At 40.3% G+C, this 19,580-nt stretch overlaps 1 protein-coding gene across 2 annotated transcripts in view; it reads left to right on the forward strand.

Moving 5' to 3' along the window:
* Nucleotides 1-2,266: 2,266 nt before the first annotated feature.
* Topaz1 (testis and ovary specific PAZ domain containing 1) overlaps nt 2,267-19,580 on the forward strand; it is a 49,223-nt gene continuing 31,909 nt past the window's right edge. The window contains exons 1-5 of one of the 2 annotated variants that reach the window (XM_021172427.2): nt 2,267-2,629; nt 3,323-5,753; nt 10,021-10,085; nt 11,416-11,540; nt 17,662-17,726. In XM_021172427.2, coding sequence (XP_021028086.1) covers nt 2,413-2,629; nt 3,323-5,753; nt 10,021-10,085; nt 11,416-11,540; nt 17,662-17,726 — 2,903 coding nt within the window. In that variant the 5' untranslated portion in view covers nt 2,267-2,412. The remainder of the gene's footprint in view (nt 2,630-3,322; nt 5,754-10,020; nt 10,086-11,415; nt 11,541-17,661; nt 17,727-19,580) is intronic. The other variant, XM_021172428.1, reaches the window with a different exon arrangement.

Genomic DNA, 19,580 nt, shown 5'->3' on the forward strand with positions numbered 1-19,580 from the left:
GGCAGCATCCAGGCAGAAAAGGTTCTGGAGAAAGAGCTAAGAGTTCTACATCTAAGTCTGCAGACAGTAGAAAAAAAGAAAGACTCTGGGCTTGGTATGGTCTTTTGAAACCTCAAAGCCCATCCTCAGTGACATACTTCCTCCAACAAGGCCACACCTACTTCAACAACACCACACCCTAATCCTTCTCAAGTGGTGCTACTCTCTGATAACTAAGCATTCAAATATATGAACCTATGAAGGCCATTCTTATTCAAACCACTACGTGGTACCGAAAAAGACAGACAGACAAAAACATCAGTACACTTAAAATAATAATAATAATAATAATAATGATAATAATAAATGGTGTGTTGATGGCCAAAAGGAACTTCTTACCCCTCCAAATGTAATGACCAGGGTAACAGAAAGCTTTTCTACAAGGTTGATTGTCAAAGAGGGGTGACTTGTAGTTTGCCAGGCACACAAACAGGAATCATTTTAAGAACTAGTCCATAGGCTATAGATGTGGATATGTGTTAAGAAGTCTATTTCTCTTATCAGGTACACTTTTTAACTACAAGTTCAGTAAGAAGAACAAATAAAGTCATGGGTCAGGAGTATTGAAAGGTTATGAAACAACTTAAGTGTAAATGAAAATTAATTTTTTTGCAATAGGATGGGAAATCGATTAAACTATTAGAAAGAACTTGCATGTGTTATTTTGAGTTCCTGTTGCTTATCACTTCTATAGCTGTTTGGAAGAGAAAACAAAAAAAGAAAGTAAAAGCTCCCATTAGCTCCCTGTGGTGGCTTAGGCCTGCAGTCCCATCACTTGGAAGGCAGGCAGGAGAATCGTCCAAGTTCAAAGCCAGCCTAAGCTACACAGTAAGTTCCAGGGCCGTCTCAAAACAACAACAAAGCAAAATTAGCAATGATTAGAAGTTACCTGTAATGGTAACATTGTTCTGTAATGGTGAACATTGTTTAGAGGAAATATTTACTGTGCTAGGCTTGTAAAACCAAATTGTTTTTAACTTGAATAAGCAATGAGGAAGTTGCTCCTACCTTAAATGTACCCTGTGAGCTGACCTGAAAATGGACTACTTCCTGGTACAGTTGGGCTATTCTTAAAAGAAAAAAATTGCTGATTGTTGCAAAATACTTTCTCAGCTATTCTACAAGGTAATGGGTCACAAGATTGAACAGGCTAAACTGCTAAGGCCCAGTTTTGTATCAAATGCTTGCTTGTTTGGATATCTGAGACACCTGCGAGATGCTTGTTAGAAAAGCAAGCTTTGCCTGAACCCAGATAGGATATGAGTTAATTTAGTTCCCAAAACTACTAGTTTATGGTTTTTGCCTTTATAACCCTTAGATTAACAATAACTGGGGCCTTGCCTAGGGAACTCTGGTCCTGGCCAGTCTCTTTTTAATAAAAACCCTCTAATTTACTAAAACTAAAACCTGAATCAGACTGGTGAATCTCTGAATGACCACCAGATCCACAACCTTTTCCACAAAAGAACACTTTCCTTTTACAAGGTCAGTACTGATTAAATATTCACAAATGGACACAGTAGACAGGATCCAAAATAACACACAAGGAGGATAAACTCCATTCCAATATTTAAGCAAAGGAGGTTTGTGAAGGGTCAAGATGGGGCATATACCAGGATCCTCTTTCAATGGAGAGGCATGGCCTGGCAAGCTGGTCAAACTTGACTGGACTAATACAAGGATGGAGACATCAATAAAATTAGAAGCATGGTGTTGTAGGTCAAAGTCTGAGAGCCAGAGCCGCAGTAACGGGAAAGGGGGAGAAGTAACAAACGCTGAAAATAGAACCAAGCAGATTTGGTAAATCAGCATGCAAGGAGTCCAGAAGAACACCTAGACGCCTCTGTCCACCAACACGGAGAAGCAACCTTTTACAGAAATAAATGGTATTTTGCATGTCAGCAGCTGGGTTATCTCTGAGCTATCTGGGTAATGAGACAGCCATATTGAGAAGTAAGCGACAGTGGGCTCCCAGGGGTGTTGGAGGCAGTTAGAAGCCACTGGTAGACAACCATTGTCACAGTGCTGAAACAGGCACCTCCAGAAGTCCAGGTCTGGAGAAGGGTGAGGAGCCCAAGGAGGCACCATCACAAACCTGTGCGGTGAGGCTCTGGCCGAGGTGAGACCCTGTTACCTCCGGGTGCAGCCAGGGCTCTTCAAGGGAGCATGTGGACGGGCGGACCACGTGGCCCTCAGCCAGTTGCCCCCAGCCGAGCCCAGCCCACCCACTTCCGCTTCCTGTTGTGTCGGGTACAGGGTCGGAAGCCAGGCCAGGCCGGGCCAGGGTGGGCAGTAACCTGTGTCCTGCAGGGGGATCAGCGGCTCTGGGCCGACAAAGCTTTCCAGACAGGCTAAGTGGGCATCTGTGGGCGGATGCGGCCGCCAGCGACGCCCCCAGACCCCACCACGGAGTCAGAGCGCAAAGGCACCACCCGAGGCCTGAGGAAGCGAGGCCTTCCGCTGACGCCAGAGTCAGGCGAGGGGGGAGGCTGCAGCCTGGAGGCCAGGGGGCGCGAGGAGGAGAGCAGGCAGAAGCGGAGGATGGTGACCCAGGCTTCTGGGAGAGAAGAGACAGAAGGTGACAAGTTGGGTGAGACATCCGCGTCCTGGAAGGTAGCAAGCAGAGGAGGGTCGGGAACAGGGGGCCCTTGTCGCCTAGAGCAGTGAAGGAGGCAGAAACCTCTCTCATCCCAGAAGACGCAGTAAAGAAGCTGGTGGTCACCCCGACCCCCAAGCCTTTTTTTCCTCAGCTGCTTCTGTCTTTGCTCTACTACTAACCTTTAGTTGTATTTCTGTGGTATTTACCAGTGCACTTGGTGAGGAGAGGTGAGATGGGAAGGATTTTTAAAATTAAATAAATAAGTGTATGCCCATTTAGGAGCTCAATCATTATAATTACTGTCAAGGGAATTAGTAATACTAGTGGTTTGTTTTAACTAGAGTAAATGATGCCATCTATAAAGGGTTTTCTGCTGTTTTAGAATTTATAGAGGTTTATTTCTAGTTCTTAATTAGATCTTAAAGCTGGCCAAGGCGATTCACACCCATAATCTGCCAGGTGGGAGGCTGAAGCAGGAGAATCTCAAGTTCGAGGTCAGCCTGTGTTATGCAATGGACCCTGTTTAAAAAATTTTAATACTTAATATGAAAATCTGTTTGTATGTCTAAACAGCCCTTCAGGGAAATACAAATGGATGGCTTCACAGATTTTTCTGTTAACTGATATTGCTTCTTTTTGCCCAGTGTAAAAATGTCTTCTGGTGTGTTTTCTTGTTTTGATCAGCCAAAGAGAATGGAAAAATTACTGAGGCCCCAAGTGATGATCCACAGCCAGGGACTGACCTGGTAAGAAAGACATCAATAATCAGTTCGGAGTCTTTGCAAACAGTGGAGTGCAGTGAATTTCAAAATATGGCTTTCTTACAGTCTTTGGATAAGGAAGAATTGGGAGAAGGTATTAAAAGAAGAATTCGAATTAAAAAATGTAAAAATTTAGAAAATCCACCTCTTGAAATAACTAAAAATGAGGCAACACAAAATATTAAAGTTGAATTCCAAGATGAACTGTTCAAGAATACACCAAAACATTCTTGTAACAGCTTATCACCTGGAGTAGAAAAAAATTGCAGCTTTGAATCGCATGATAACAGTTTTCTCCATTCTGAAGGTTGTAATAATGAAAACAACTTTGAGGATGAACCTCATGATGTATGTCTACACACTGAAGAGAACTCTTTGAAGTTAAAGAAAGAAAACCTTAGGAATCTTACAGAGAAAGATGACACAAGAACTACTACTAAGCTCTTAAAAACTGAAAAAAGTGTAATAGCCAGTAAGTTACTCCTTGAAGAAAGTCATTTATACCAAAATAAAAACAATGGCTTGACTTCTTACCTTCAAAATGAAAAAAACAAATATTTGGTAGAGGAGAACAACACTGGGAGAAAACACAGGAAAAAAATGAAGTTGTCTGAAAAAGAAGAAAAAATTATTAATCTTACTTTGTCTAATGTATGTAACAATTCTGTGTTGGTGTTACAAGAAAACCAAATGGGTATGGAAGGGAAAGAAGCAGAGACCTTAGAACCTAAAAAAAGTTTTCTAAAAGCTTTAAGAAAAATAAACCATAATACACTCCCTTCGGTGGACCATTTGTGTCTCCCCAAAACAGTGGGGAAAACAAGTTCTAGGCATCACATAAATGCTATGCTTCAGAAAACCCTTGAATCAAGTTTGAAAGAGGATATAAAAAATACTTCAGAGTCCTTAGGATGCAAAAGTATAGAGCCAGAAGAATATAATAAATCGATGATAAGCTCTGCAGTGAAATCACCTAGTGATGGCCATCATATGGAAAAGAGATCTCCACGGGGAGATCTGAGAAGTGAAACTGAAGAGTCAAAGGTTAGCTGTTGCAGAACAATACCAATGACTGGTAAAAGAGTTTGGCCTTTTTATTCTTGTGCTAGAATATCTGCCCAGTGTTGGAAAAAGACTTCCTTGTCAGATTTAAATTACTCACTTCTGGGGCCACTGGAAAATGTTAGGCAACATGATTCTATAATACACCAAATGAACCAGACTCACTTACCTGACTCTAAACTGTTCCAACCATCCTTAATAGAAAGAACCACTGAGTCCTCAAGAAAAGAAATGTATGATTCTGATTTAAGTTGTTTGTCTTCAGTTTCTTCAGTAGAATCTACTGTGATGGATATAAAGGAAGCTATGTCCCATGATAAAAAGACAAAGTTAGAGGAACCCAGCAGAAATGGGGCAGAGGTAGTTTCTAATGCAACTGAAGACACCCAGTTAAGTAATATAACTCAAAGCTTAACAGGAAATAAGAAAAGGAAAGGGAATTTATCAAAACTTAATTTAACAGTTGCATCCCAAGAGAGCCAGGAAACAAATAACTGTGCAAATAAAACTGTTCATCGAAAAGCTTGTATTACTAAGCAAACACTTGTGGCTCCAGACTTGGTTAAAATATTAAACACGGGACGGCTGACTAATTTTAAAATCCCTTTACTAAAGAACAAAACAGGAAAAAGAGGAGCAGTAAGTGCCAGGTCATCTGAGAGAGAAGCTTATAGCCCCCTAGAGCTACTTGACAGTTTATCTGGAGTAGAGGCAAAACAAAATAGGAATAAGGAAAATATCTGTACAACTTCAGGACCACAGTCTTTGAATATACATAGTTGTATAACTCCAGGGCAAGCTAGTTCTCATTCATTCTACAATAAGAATTCCTGTACTTCTCCGAGCTTTACCAAGAAAGGTTATGATAATAAAGCATGTAATCACATCTCTGAACCAGGAAATATTATTTCAAATAAGGAGTCTATTTCTATGAAAATTGAAAATAATACCTTTTCTTGTGATCTTGGGTATATTGATCAAAGTTCCTTCTGCTCTAAGAAACAAGAAGCATTTGTGCCAATTTCCTCTGAAATTAGTGGTAGAAAAATGACTAAAAGCATTTCAGAACTCAAATTGGGGTTTCCAGATATTCTTAAAGCATATGAAGATGATGTCCTCTTGATTGATGTAATTCAAGATGATCCAGAGCTCTTTGGAATCTCCAGTGAGGGGGATCTCTCCTTTGCTTCAGAAGTCTCCAAGATAAAACAGGAGCCCAGAGTATCTGAAGACCAACCATCAGATTTTAAGCACATCCACCTTCCAGGGAAAAAAGAACCAGGCGATTTGAGGTATGCATGTTCAAGAATGCCTTTGGTTCAGATGATTGTTGGGTTTTACAGCACTCTTTGGTGTTGACACACCATTTTTAATAGTTATTTATTAAATACAGCAAATTACTGCTAATTCCTAGAAATGTTATGCTAAAGATAAAAATAAATATTTCTTGAAACATATAAAGCAGATTAGCTTTTAAAATCAAAGTAATTTATAAAGTGACTTCTTCATCAGTTGAGTTTATTTTCATTAGAAATATGTATATGAGCTCATTTTAGTCAGTTTTACGGATGAATTAGCCTATTTTCTGTGGATTTCTTGTTAGATTTTTTTTTAAATCGTCTTTCAGGGAACAGAGAAGCCTTGAAATTTATTTGAAATAAGACTTGCAAGTAGATTCAAAAGTTAAATTAATTATCAGAAGACAATAGTGTGTTTCCACTTGATTTCTAAGATAATCAATCACATTAAATCATCACTGTCCTGATAGCACTCATTTCCTTGAAGCAACTTTGTTGTGACTAGTAATGACCTTTGTGCTCAGGAGCAACCTGTTCTGGTTGGTACAGAATCTGTGTAATAGCACATTTGACTACATTTATATAATTCTTAAAGCTCTGGTTTGTATTTGCATGCTTTGTTTAAACACTGGAATGTTTCATGAATAGATGAAAAAGTAAATATGACCACACTTTCCTCAAAGATTCAGTGACACATAGCTTAAATCTCTAGTATTTATAACTGCATTTTGGATACTGTACTCTTCCAATATTCTTAGTGCTTTGGGAACTTGCAACTTCTCAGCAAATTGAATGTTCACTACTTTACTATATAAAGAGTTGACTCTAAAATATACCCATTTTAGAGATGAGAATAATGATAATAAACTGTCATTTGCGCAAGGTCACACTGCTAGTAAAGGAGACTGGACCTGAGCCCAGTCTTATCTAAATTCTAAAACTAATGTTTAAGATCTTTACCTTTATATCTTGTCTTACATTTCATAATTTATTTTACCAATGAAGGGCTGTGTAGTTTTTACACAAATTTAATATTATCCGTGAAAAGAAAAAGAATTTCCATCAGAACTGTGAGGCCTGAATCAGAGAACAAATGGGAAGTATTTTAGCATAGCATGGATAAGAAGCAAGGCCTTGTGTTGACATTCTCACTGTTGTGACAAATGCCTGAGAGAAACAGTTTTTTAAAAAAAAAGTTTCAGAGATTTCAGTTTGTAGTTTAGAGCCTGAAGAGAACATAGCCTACCTTTTGATAGCCAGGAAGCAGAGAGAGTAGTGCAGGACATGATACCAACCTCAAGGGAACCGAGGAGACAGCTCAGTGGGTAAAGTGCTTGTCATATAAGCACGAAGACCTGAGTTTGAATCACTTGCAGCCACATTAAAACAAAACAAAGCAGAAAACAAAGTGCCAAGGTACATACCTATCATGCACAATCTTTGGCCACACACACATTGGTTCCCAGAACACTCCCCCACACACCAGCTCACAACCATCTGTAGCTCTAGATCAAGGTATCAGATGTCCTTGTCTAGCTTCTGCAGGTACCTGGCCACACAATGCAGACATATGCACAAACATAAATAAAAATAAGTTTTAAAGAAAAGAAAAGCACATCTCCTGCCCCTGCTAAAGCACGAGGCAAAGTATAGCAAGCTGCTGCTAACAATTTGAAGCAGCTCCACGTCCCCATACCTGGGATTAAAACAAAAGCACATGCTTATAATATTTCTGTGTTTTTTAAAGAAAACAAAATTCCAAAATTCTTACTACACTGTATACTTGCTGTACCTTCCATTGAAAGACCCACACTGTGAGAACTCCCTCACATTCTGACTCAGGAGAGGCAATACCCCAAATCACTCACGAGAAACGGTCTTGATGCAAACCACAAGAGGACTTTTATTCCTGGCGTGCTCTGGGGCCCACAGTTGTATGCCATGCAGGGTTAGAGGACCATGGAGCCCCGAGTAGCTGAGTAAGGGGTATTTAAAAGAAGAAACCACAACTCAAGGGGGTGGGGAGGGCGTTGTTAGAAAATACCAAAAATACCAGTTAAGAGTCACGAGGGAGTAGAAGTCACAAGAGACACAAGGAATACCTGGTAATTGTGTGGGTTATTTCTCAAGACAGTTTCTATGAGCCTCTAACAATAGCACATTTGCATAGCGGGTTCCATGAATGGTCAGGGTGAACTTCCTTTGAACAAACAGTCCCTGAACCCAGGAAGTGGGTTTGTGATGGAATGCCACTATCTGTTTTATGATTAGCATGCCTTGGAGCATTGAGTCACAAAGGTCATATTCTCAAGCCTGGGCCTAAAGGCCTAGTTTTTTTGTTTGTTTGTTTTTATGTTATACTTTTTCACCATAAATGGGTAAGTAGAAACATCACTTAGTTCTTTATTGAATTGTGTAATCTCCCTCATTCTGTTTCCTCACTATCTTGTGACTCTTTATCTTCATTCTCACTCTTACTAGTCAACTGTCTTCTGGATTGTTGTGGTAAGAGCCCAGTTAATACTCTCATTTAATATATTCTGAACTAGAAATCAATCCTGCCATTGACCGTTCAGTGTACCTCACTAACTTTCAGTCTCCAGAAGATAGTCACTTTTAAGGCACTTGATAGGTCTGTAGTCTCCTTTTTTCACAACTGAGGTATTAGATGGTAAAAGGGGCTTATTTTATATGCTTTCATGAAGTAAGCTTATCTGAATTTTAAAAATGGAAGTGTTTGTCTATATATCTTTGAGTGTCTACCACATGTGTTTTTTTAATTCATTAAGCCTGTTGGATGGAAGAATATGTCATTTAAGCCTCACAGTAGCCTCATAAACAAGTGTTACTCTTATATTTAGTGTGATTGGATGAAAAAAGTTTAGAACAAACAGGAGCCCAGAGCAGTCCAACTCTGACCTCCAGGTTACAAGCTTTACTCAGGAGCAGTAACAAGCAGGCAAAACAAAACAAAACAACTTTCTTGGGGTTTTGTTGTTGGTTGTTTGGTTTAGTTTTTTTTTTTTTTTTTTTTTTTAAACAGGGTTTTTCTGTGTAGCTCTGACTGTCTTGGAACTCATTGTGTAGACCAGGCTGGCCTCAGATTTGCAAAGATTCGCCTGCCTTTGCCTCCCAAGTGCTGGGATTAAATCACTTGGCAAGCTGTCATGTTTTACACTAGGAACAAGCTGTGCATGCACATGCCTGAGCACAGATGCTAAGCACTCTTGCATTGGTGCAGTCCTGTGGGACTATTATAGCAATGGGCTATTCACAGACAGTCTGGTCTCCAGTTGAGCTGATGTGTGGAACCCTGGTACCAGGTGGAGGTAATTCCCACCTACATGAGACAGTAGGCGTTCCCTCATGTCTCCTGGAACCCTGGCTCCTGTCAAAGTTACCACCCCCACAGCCCCCACAAGAGAAGTATGTGGCTAGTAGTCACGTAGATAAATGTCCCAAGCTTCTGACCTTCAGGCTACACTCCTCCCCAGTTACCTAGCAACAGTAAGATAACAGCCCACCACAAGAGGGGCTGTTTGGCCCCACCTCACTTTCTCCTCATGCTCTCCTCATTCTCTCCTCTCACTCTCTTTCTCTCTCTCCTTCTTGCTTGCTCCCTCTTACTCTAGCCTTTCTTCTCTCTCTCCTTTTCCCCCTTCCCTCCTCTTGGCCATGGCCGGTCTCTCTCTCTTTCCACCTTCTCTCCTTTCTCCCTGCCTTTCTACAATAAAGCCCTAAAACCATAGATTGTCTCTGTTCATCAAGGCCCACTGTGCTTGGACGGTGGGATAGGCTTTCTCCTAATGAGCCGTTTCTAACCTCTCGATGGAAGGACTTCCTGTGCTCCAGCGACAGACCAGACTTAGGACTCTCGCCTGTGTGGGAACCTCTCTCCCTCTGCCCTCTCTCCCATATCCCTGGGGCCGAGGGTGTTGCTCCGTAGCCCCTGGTATTGGGGGCTGCCCCTGTCCACCCCCACCCCCCTTTTCAGTTTCCCAAATGCCTAGTCCACTTGTTAGGTCCTTCCCGAGTAGCACAGTCAGGATAGCACTCTAGCCATGGCAGCACACTGTTGAGTAAACAGCCCAGTGAGAACTCAGTGAGTGCTGGACTCTCAACCCCTATGCAGTCATTCTTTTGCCCTGGAGAACCTGGTAGCTTAGCCAACCTCAGAAGCAAATGTTACACACCCACTGCTTTATGATTGAGTAGTTGTGCTGGTATCTGGTGCAGTGTTTGAGTTCTGTTTGCTTTATAGTAAAGAAGTTGCCTTGCTGGAGCCTGGATTGCTGAAACTGGAGATCTGTCCTTCCTTGTCAGCAGGTAAAATTTGATACTTGAAGAATATTCAGTATTGAAATATCTGTATATCTGTATTCAGGCCCACTCACTGAATTCATTGGAATGGGAAGCTTTTTGCTTAGCATCTGCTAAACAAATGTCAAAGAATTTGTCAGTTTTCTTCCATTTTAACTGATAAGTTGGCAAATCATATTTTGAGATATGTCCTATTTTAGTTATTCAATGTATAACTTTGCTATGCATTCTCTACAAGATAGCTAGTTGACCTCTGGAATCTTCCAGGCTTACTTTGAAATTGAATTAATATATTTAACTTTATCATTCTTAAACAGTCATTAAAAGTCATAACTAACAGCTAATCATAATTTTAGATGCCCAAGCAACAATGTTGAACTTAACTTTTTACTTTGACTTTCAAGTTTTAAAACTATTTTTAGAAGCAGCAAGATGGATTAGTAGGTGAAGATACATACTTGCCTGGCCTTACAAGTTGCCATCTGATTTCCACAGCTGCACCTTGACTGCAAGCACACAAAATAAAACATACATGTGTGCCAGGTGTGGTGTGCATGCCTTTACTCTCAGCACTCAGGAGTCAGAGGCAGGTGGGTCTCTGTGGGTTTAAGGCCAGCCTGGTCTACAGAGTGAGTTCCAGGCCAGCCAGAGCAGAGTTACATAGTGAAACTCGGTTTCATCAATTAAATAAATAAATAAATAAATAAATAAATACATACATACATAAATAAATAAATAAATGTATGTATGTATGTATGTATGTATGTATGTATGTATGTATGTCAGGGTTGAGTGAGCGAGCAAGTGAGCAAGCTTGAGATGAGGCCCCACTATGTAATCCTGACTGGCCTGGAATTCACAGAGCTTTTGCCTCTGCTAATATTAAAGGCATGCACCAACAAAAATATTTTTAAATGGCTGGAATATGAGAGAGGTTCTTACATATCACATTGCCAAGTCTTTTTATACCATATAGTGAAATTATTTTTTTTTTAAAGATTTATTTATTTATTATATGTAAGTACACTGTAGCTGTCTTCAGACACTCCAGAAGAGGGCGCCAGATCTCGTTACGGATGGTTGTGAGCCACCATGTGGTTGCTGGGATTTGAACTCTGGACCTTCGGAAGAGCAGTCGGGTGCTCTTACCCACTGAGCCATCTCACCAGCCCGTGAAATTATTTTTGTAGTAACCAGCAAATTACATAATTTGCTGAAGTTCTAACTTGGTATTTGTCATGTTAGGACTTGAATACTTCTGAATTCTGGGAATTTATGGAACAGTCTTTGGTTGTTTTGTTTAAAGTTTATGTGGTTGAATGTTGTTTCTCTTCAGCAAAGGAGCCTCAGCATGATCCTAAAGGGGCAGCCATCTCCTTAGAAGCCACTGAGGAGACTGTTGTAAGTGGAAGCCTCGAAGGCCTCAGTGAACAAGCGTGGGCTTCAGACTCAGACGCGAAGGTACAACAGAAGCTTTTGTGTGCCCACATCTTGGTCTTAGGTAGTAGTAATGCAGATGCCCCCATTGCAGCAGTGCTGTGAGGAGACAGGTAAAGTCTTACTGAGAAGAAGTACCAAGTCATTGGCCCGCTGACAGGTGTCTTGGTGGTCTACGTAAACACAATATAAATAGGGATGCCTGAGAAGTAGAATGTGCTGTGTAATTATATGAACTTTTTCATATCCTAAAGTTACCATAAGCTTGCATGATCTTCCCTGAAAGTGTTGAATATGGTAGCAGCTATAGTCCTTGACTGTGAGCATCAGTTATGTGTCCACAGATGTAGAAGCAATAGGAATTATAGGTAAGCTTAACTTGATGTTGGAACACACTGCTTATACCTAATAAGGGAAAAATCTTTGATATCAGACTCTTTGTTTAAGTTTTCTGCCCAGGGCTGGACATGAAGCTCTATGGCAAAGTGTTAGCCTAGCCTTTGCAAGGCCCTGAGTTCATTCCCAGCCCTACAAAACAGAGAAACGTTCTGCCTGATAATGTTGGTAATTCTCTGACCCCCCCTTTTTTTTAACAATATAATTGATTCCTAAGCAACTATTTCAAACTCTTTCCCCTTGAATTGCTCTTCACTCATTTGCACAGCTAGCAACCTTGTTTGCTACTTCACCGAGGAACTGAAGTAAGTGGAAAAGAACATTGTAAGTTCCCACCAGTACATTAGACCACCTACCTAAACCTCCTAGAACCCCAACTTCTCTTCGGGTTCAGGGCATCACCTCTCCAGTGACACCCTCACTGTGTCTTCATCTTCATTTTCATCTCCCACTTTCTTTGCAACTTTTTTTCATGTGATTTACTCTGCCTTTGTCTGCCACTTCCCAGATTTGGGGTTTGTAAAGTTTTCTTTTTCTAGTCTCCCTGCCTAGATGTGCTCTTTTGCATTGTCACATCCCAGTGTATTCCATAAATATATGTGCTAACTCCCTCACATTTCTATTCGTAGCTCAGACTCCTCCAAACTTCAGACCTTTGTCTCATCACCTGCTTGCTCACTTGGGTGTTCAATTAGGCATTTACAATTCAACACAGCTAAAAACAAAAAACCCTTAGTTACACATTCCCCTGCCAGTACAAACCAGCTTCCATCACAGCCCTCATCTGTGTTCATGACACCACCATTTTTTCTCAGTTATTCAGTCTCAAAATTTTAGCTTTCTTAACGTTTTATCCTCACCCCATATATAGACTATAAGGTTTTACCTTCACATGAGATCTAGAAATGGTCTGTTCTTTACCACCCCATCAATAACACACTGGTCTATATTATATACTATATGTAGACAATAATCTATATTGTATACTATGCAAATGATTGCAGTAGCCCCCTAACAGACCTGTTTCTGACCTTGCCCTCTTATACTATGGACTGGCCTCTTTTATAGTTTCTTAAAGTTATAGCTGAGGCCACTGATTTAATTTAGTGATTAATGTACTTAGCACTACCAATTCACACATCCCACCTTTAAAACAAATTAATTGTGGACCTACAAGCAGTGTTAAGAAAATACATAGAATGTGCCCTTTATTTCTCCCTGTGGTCATGCTGCAGAGCTGTAGCATGGTACGGCAACTTGGAGTCCTATTCAGGAAGCCCTTGCCTTTGTCCATTTGCAGTAATACAGTTGAGCTACAGAACATCTTTCTCACCAAAACTGCCCTTCATATTAACCCCTTATATATAAACTAACTGGCCTTCATATTAACCCCTTATATATAAACTGCCCTTCATATTAACCCCTTATATATAAACTGTCCTTCATATTAACCCTTATATATATACTGTCCTTCATATTAACCCCTTATATATAAACTAACTGTCCTTCATATTAACCCTTATATATAAACTGCCCTTCATATTAACCCTTATATATAAACTGCCCTTCATATTAACCCCTTATATATAAACTAACTGTCCTTCATATTAACCCTTATATATAAACTGCCTTCATATTAACCCCTTACATATAAACTGCCCTTCATATTAACCCTTATATATATAAACTAATTGTTCTTCATATTAACCCTTATATATAAACTGCCCTTCATATTAACCTCTTAGATATAAACTGTCCTTCATATTAGCCCCTTATATATTAACTCTTTATATATAAACTGCCCTTCATATTAACCCTTATATATAAACTGTCCTTCATATTAACCCCTTATATATAAACTGTCCTCCATATTAACCCCTTATATATTAACTCCTTATATATAAACTGCCCTTCATATTAACCCTTATATATAAACTGTCCTTCATATTAACCCCTTATATATAAACTGTCCTNCCTTCATATTAACCCCTTATATATAAACTGTCCTTCATATTAACCCCTTATATATAAACTGTCCTTCATATTAACCCCTTATATATTAACTCCTTATATATATACTGCCCTTCATATTAACCCTTATATATAAACTGCCCTTCATATTAACCCTTATATATAAACTGTCCTTCATATTAACCCCTTATATATAAACTATCCTTCATATTAACCCCTTATATATAGCTAATCCTATTTCTTTCCTGCCCCCAGCCCTCTCTAACCTTTAAACACTGTTTCCATTTCTACAATTTTATCATTTCAAGGATGTTACACAGATGAAATCATATAATTTGTAATCACCTCAAATTGAGGGTTATTCAACTTGCTTGATATGCCAGTAATTTGGTATTGTACCCCTTAGTAGTGTACCACAGTATGGGTGCTCCACAGTTGGTGAACTGTTCGTTTGCTGGTGGGCATCTGGATGGCTTTCCGTCTGAGATGTTACAAACAAAGCTGCTGGCTGCAGACATCCCTGCTTTTACGTGGACCTAACTCTTCATTTCTTTCAGATATGTGGGTTGTGTTTACTGAGCTGTGTAGTAGCTACCACCTTATCTCCCTGCAATAAGAGACAGTTGAAACCTATGTTTAGAACTTTTAGTCTTAGCTAGGCTATTGGGAGTCTCCGTCTCATAGGTATGTGTTGTGGTTTGAATGAAATGGTTCATAGACCCATATACATAGATGCTTAAGCCCCAGATAGTGAACTGTTGGGAAGGATTAGGAGGTATGGCCTTGTTGGTATAGGTGTGGACTTGTTTGGAGAAGATGTGTTGCTAGGCGTGGGTTTTGAGGTTTCAAAAGCGTATATGAGGCCCAGTCTCTCTCTCTCTCTCTCTCTCTCTCTCTCTCTCTCTCTGTCTCTGTCTCTCTCTGTCTCTCTCTCCTCCTCCCTCTCCCCCCCGCCCCCCCGGTCTTCCTGCCTGCCTGCCTGTGGATCAGGATAATATAAGCTCTCAGCCCCACACCAACATGCCACCATTCCTGCCATGATGATAATGAACTAACCTTCTGAAATTGTAAGCAAGCCCCCAGTTAAATGCTTTCTTTTTATAAAAGTTGCTTTTGTCATGGTGTCTTTTCCTAGCAATAGAACAGTGACTAAGACAAAAGTTGATTCCAGGAGTGGAGTATGATGTAAAAGGCTTGACCTGCCTCTCCATGTTTGGAGAAATAGGAAAGACTCTGGGACTTTGGACTAGGAAAGCAGTTGATGTGAAGTGGAGCTCACTGGCCCATCCTCGTTGGAACATGGATGACAGTGGTGCAGAGGACAGTGTGAGCTGTGAGGGCCCAGATCAAGAGGCTTTAGAAAGGAAGAATCCTAGTAAATGGCCTAGCAACAATTCTTGTGGTATTTTGGCAAAGCTTGTGCCTGCTTTTGGCCCTTGTCCTAAAAGTTTTCCAGAGTTGATGAGTTGTAAATTAATGGCATTAGCAGAGGAGATTTACACCAGCCAAGTATTGACCCTGTCATGCGGCTATTAGTGGTCGTTCTTATGAAGATCTACAGTGAGAGAGAGGCCAGGGTAAAAAGAAGTACAAAAGCACAGCTGGAGGAGGTAGGGTGAGAAATGCAACGTTAGAAGCCATTTTAAAGAGAAAGAGATGATCCAAAATGAGGCAAAGAGTGCAGAGGGCGCTTGGAGCAGGACTCCTCCCAGGTATGCTTCTAGCCTGTGAAAGAATTCACTGAAAGCATGAGCAGAGAAGGAAGCCATCAGCAACTGAGCTGCTGCAGTGTGGTTTAAAGGCAGGCCACGTTAGAGCTAAGTTTACCAGGTCTGACGACCTCACGTCTTAGAGTGCCTCTTTCCAGGGCTCTCAGCTTTACTTTCCAGTCTCTGACTTTGCCCTGAACTCTGTCTTCTGCTTGTTTGTGTCAGTAAGGCAATTGCATAGTGGAGAATATTCTCTTTCAGTGTACATAGAGATGCCATGTTCTTACAGTTGTGTGACTACTATGGCTGTGCTTGAACAAGTAGCAATATTGATAGACATTTAGTCTCTTTTGCAGTGTTAATATTAATTGCACTATGCATCCTTGAGCATACAGTGTCCTACTTATGTAAAAGCATTTTTAACTAATTCCTAGAGTTAGATTGTCAGGTTGTCAATATAGAGATAGATTACTGTGATCTGTCCTTCCCACAGTATTACTGAGAGTACTTTTTTCTTCCCATATGCATCAACTAATTAAGTGCTTAAACTTGTCCATCTGCTTATTTTTACAAGTTTTTTTTTAGTTTAAATTTGCATTTCTTTTGAGTCTAGTTAAGCATTTTTCAGCATTTTAGAAAAACATTGTCCTTTGCTATTTATGTTCTTGGCCTGTTTCTCTGGGATTTCAGCTGGTGTATGCTGGAGTCCTATAGACAAAGTCCTTATCTTCTACTATACCTTGAAATATTTTCTGTTTTTTTTTTTTTCTGGTACTTTCAAGTTCCTGATCTTAGAGCTACTGTCAGAATTTGTTTTTTATATCTATTAGTCTTAGAGGAATCAGGAAAAACATTTGGCTTTACAATAAGTTGACATCATTCTTATTTTCCGTACACTTAACTAGCTGGTTCTACTATTTATTGAAGCATTTCCTCAGAAATTTCAAATGCTATCTTTAACATATTGTTTAAAAAAAATTCAGCTAAGTGGTGATGGTTTACGCCTTTAATCCCAGCACTCAGTAGGCAGACGCAGTTGGATCTATGAGTTTGAGGCCTACAGAATGAGTTCCAGGACAGCCAGGACTACACAGAGAAACCCTGTCTCAACACAACAAGCATAACAGCAACAACAAAAATGCTTTTTCATGTGTGTATGAGTCTTTCACCTGCATATATATCTGTAAACCATGTACATGCCTGGTTCCTGTGGATAGAAATGAGTGTTGGATTCGATAGAACTGGAGTTACAGAAGGTTGTGAGCTGGCATGTGGATACTGGGAACTGACTAGGTCTCTGGAAGAACAGTTAGTGCATTTAACTGCAGCCCTGTCATTAACATCTTAAATATTATGTGTAAAACTAAACTCTTTCTTTCCCATTGATACTTGGTGCATGCTTCTTTAGCATGCTGTCAATCATTGGGAAAACATAAGCAGTAGGAAAACTTGCTCTAAAACATACTAAGATGTGTTATAAACTTAAAGCATTTGTGATTCCCTTTCATATATTCTAAGATGCTTCAAATTCAACCTGAAAATAGCTTTCAGTGTGTAAAACTTTCTGGAGAATTAACATTTTATTATCAACATTTTTATCTGGGAACATGACACATCTTTCCACCTGATGCTTTGTTTTGTTTTGTGAAACTGAACAGAGGGACTCATGTTTGCTGCACATGTGGTTTAACACTGAGCCACAGTGTAGTAGTTTCTACTTGTAAATGTTATATGTATTCAGTGTTGTTCTTCTGTCTGTCTGAGACAAGGTCTCATCTAACCTAAGCTGCCCTCAAACTCAGTAAATCATTAAGGATGGCCCTGCACCACAGCTAGTGATCCACTTGCCTCCACTTCTGAGATTGTAGGTATGTGCCAGCGTGCCCAGCAGCAGGAGAACATTTTAAGTCAATGTTGAGCATTTTAAACTATGTAGAGTAAAACTGTCTTCAGGTCATCTAATTGTTATTTTATATACCACGTGTTTCTAGTAAATCTGGGAGGCCTCATGGTTTAAATGTTTCATAGAAGTATTCACTTCTACTTCCTTACCCATAATCTCTTTACAGTGCATAAGTTCAGACAAGGCAGCCGTTATGGAAGAACAAGAGAGTACTCATGAAGTTTTCAAAAGGTCTGTGATATAATTTTTAAATGTAAAGGTAATTTAAGTTACTTTAAAGCTGGTAGTAAAATGGGGTCATTTTTACTTTTATTCTTTGCATGTGTGTGTGTGTATGTTTGCATGTTTATTGTGTAGTTGCACATGTGTGGGTTTGCATGCATGTCTGACCCAGAAGTCGATGTTAGATATCTGTCTCAACACTTCTATACCTGAGAGAGGGATGGGGTCTTTCACTTGAGCTCAAGGATCTCCAACAAGATTTTTCTGGTTAAGCAGGTTGCTCTGCTGATTCCCTGCCCCACTCCCCAACCTGTTCTTACACATTTATCCCAGCACTGTGTGCTCCAATCCTCATGCTTGCACAGCAGGCGCTTTACCTGCTGAACAGTCTATTCAGCCTCTGGCAGTAACCTGTTGAGTCATTAGAAGTAGTGATAGGTGCTGCTGTTCAGGTTACAATACTCACACTGGGTGGATCACAACCATCTGTAACTCCAACTGTAAGGGATCTGATGCCCTCTCCTGGCTTTTGAGAGCATCTTCACACACACACACACACACACACACACACACACACACACACACACTTAAAATTAAAATGTTTTAAAATCATGATAAATTCAATAGAAAAAGATGTATGACTCCATGAGGGTCATAATATCTGAAATGGTTAGTACTAAGAGAATACACTTACTGTAACATAGGAAACTGCCCCATTTATTTGTCATCTAAACCATCTTCCACCCTCATTTAGCTGCTGTGACAAGGCACATCCAAGTCAGAAAGTAAATGTGCTCTAGTCCAGTTTAAGATTTAAGTCCAGTTTAAGTCAGGTTAAGATTTTCATGTGTATATCCTCAGAGCAGCAATAGCACATGAGAACTTGTCAGAAATGCAGTTGTAGGTCCTACTCAGACCCGCTGAAGCGGAAACTCTGAAGATAAGGCCCACCATCGGTCTGTTCAGTAAGAAGTCACCCTGATGGGAGCTCAGAGGTAAGAACTAAGGTTGAGGAGCAAAGCAAGTGAGAGATCCTGTGGAAACCAAGTGTGCCTCATAGCTGTCTTAGTTAGGTTTCTGTTGTTTTGAAGAGAAGGTTCTTATAAAGGAAAATATTTAATTGGAGCTGTCTTACAGTTCAGAGGTTTAGTCCGTTATCAACATGGCAGGAAACATAGCAGTGTGCGGGCAGACATGGTGCTGGTGAAGGAGCTGAGAGTTCTACATCTGAATCCACAGGCAGCAAGAAGAGTGAGTGAGCCACTGGACCTGGCTTGAGTTTCTGAAACCTCAAAGCTCATTCCTGGTGACACACTTCCTCCAACAAGACCACACCTACTCCCCCAAGGCCACACCTACTCCCCCAAGGCCACACCTACTCCCCCAAGGCCATACCTCCTAGTAGTGGCACTTCCTATAAGCCTATGGGGCCACTTTTATTCAGACCAACATAATAGCCATTGCATATCTTCAACAAGAACAAACACTGAGGGGTTGGAGAGATGGCTCAGTGGTTAAAAGCACTGACTGCTCTTCCAGAGGTGCTGAGTTCAATTTCCAGCAATCACATGGTGGCTCACAACCATCTGTAATGGGATCTGACACCCTCTTCTGGTGTGTCTGAAGACAGCTACAGTGTACTCATAATAAATAAAATCTTAAAAAAAAAAAAAAGAACAAACACTGAAAACAAAGTTTTCTTTAGGGAAACATTTTCCTTACAAACTGTGGTAGTTTTGCTGCAGTCAGAAGTTTATGTGGAGGTGTGGTAGTTGTGGAGGTGTGGTAGTTGTGGAGGTGTGGTAGTTGTGGTGGTGTGGTAGTTGTGGAGGTGTGGTAGTTGTGGAGGTGTGGTAGTTGTGG

Source organism: Mus caroli, chromosome 9 (genome assembly GCF_900094665.2).
Source record: "Mus caroli chromosome 9, CAROLI_EIJ_v1.1, whole genome shotgun sequence".
Classification (NCBI taxonomy): Eukaryota; Metazoa; Chordata; class Mammalia; order Rodentia; family Muridae; genus Mus; species Mus caroli.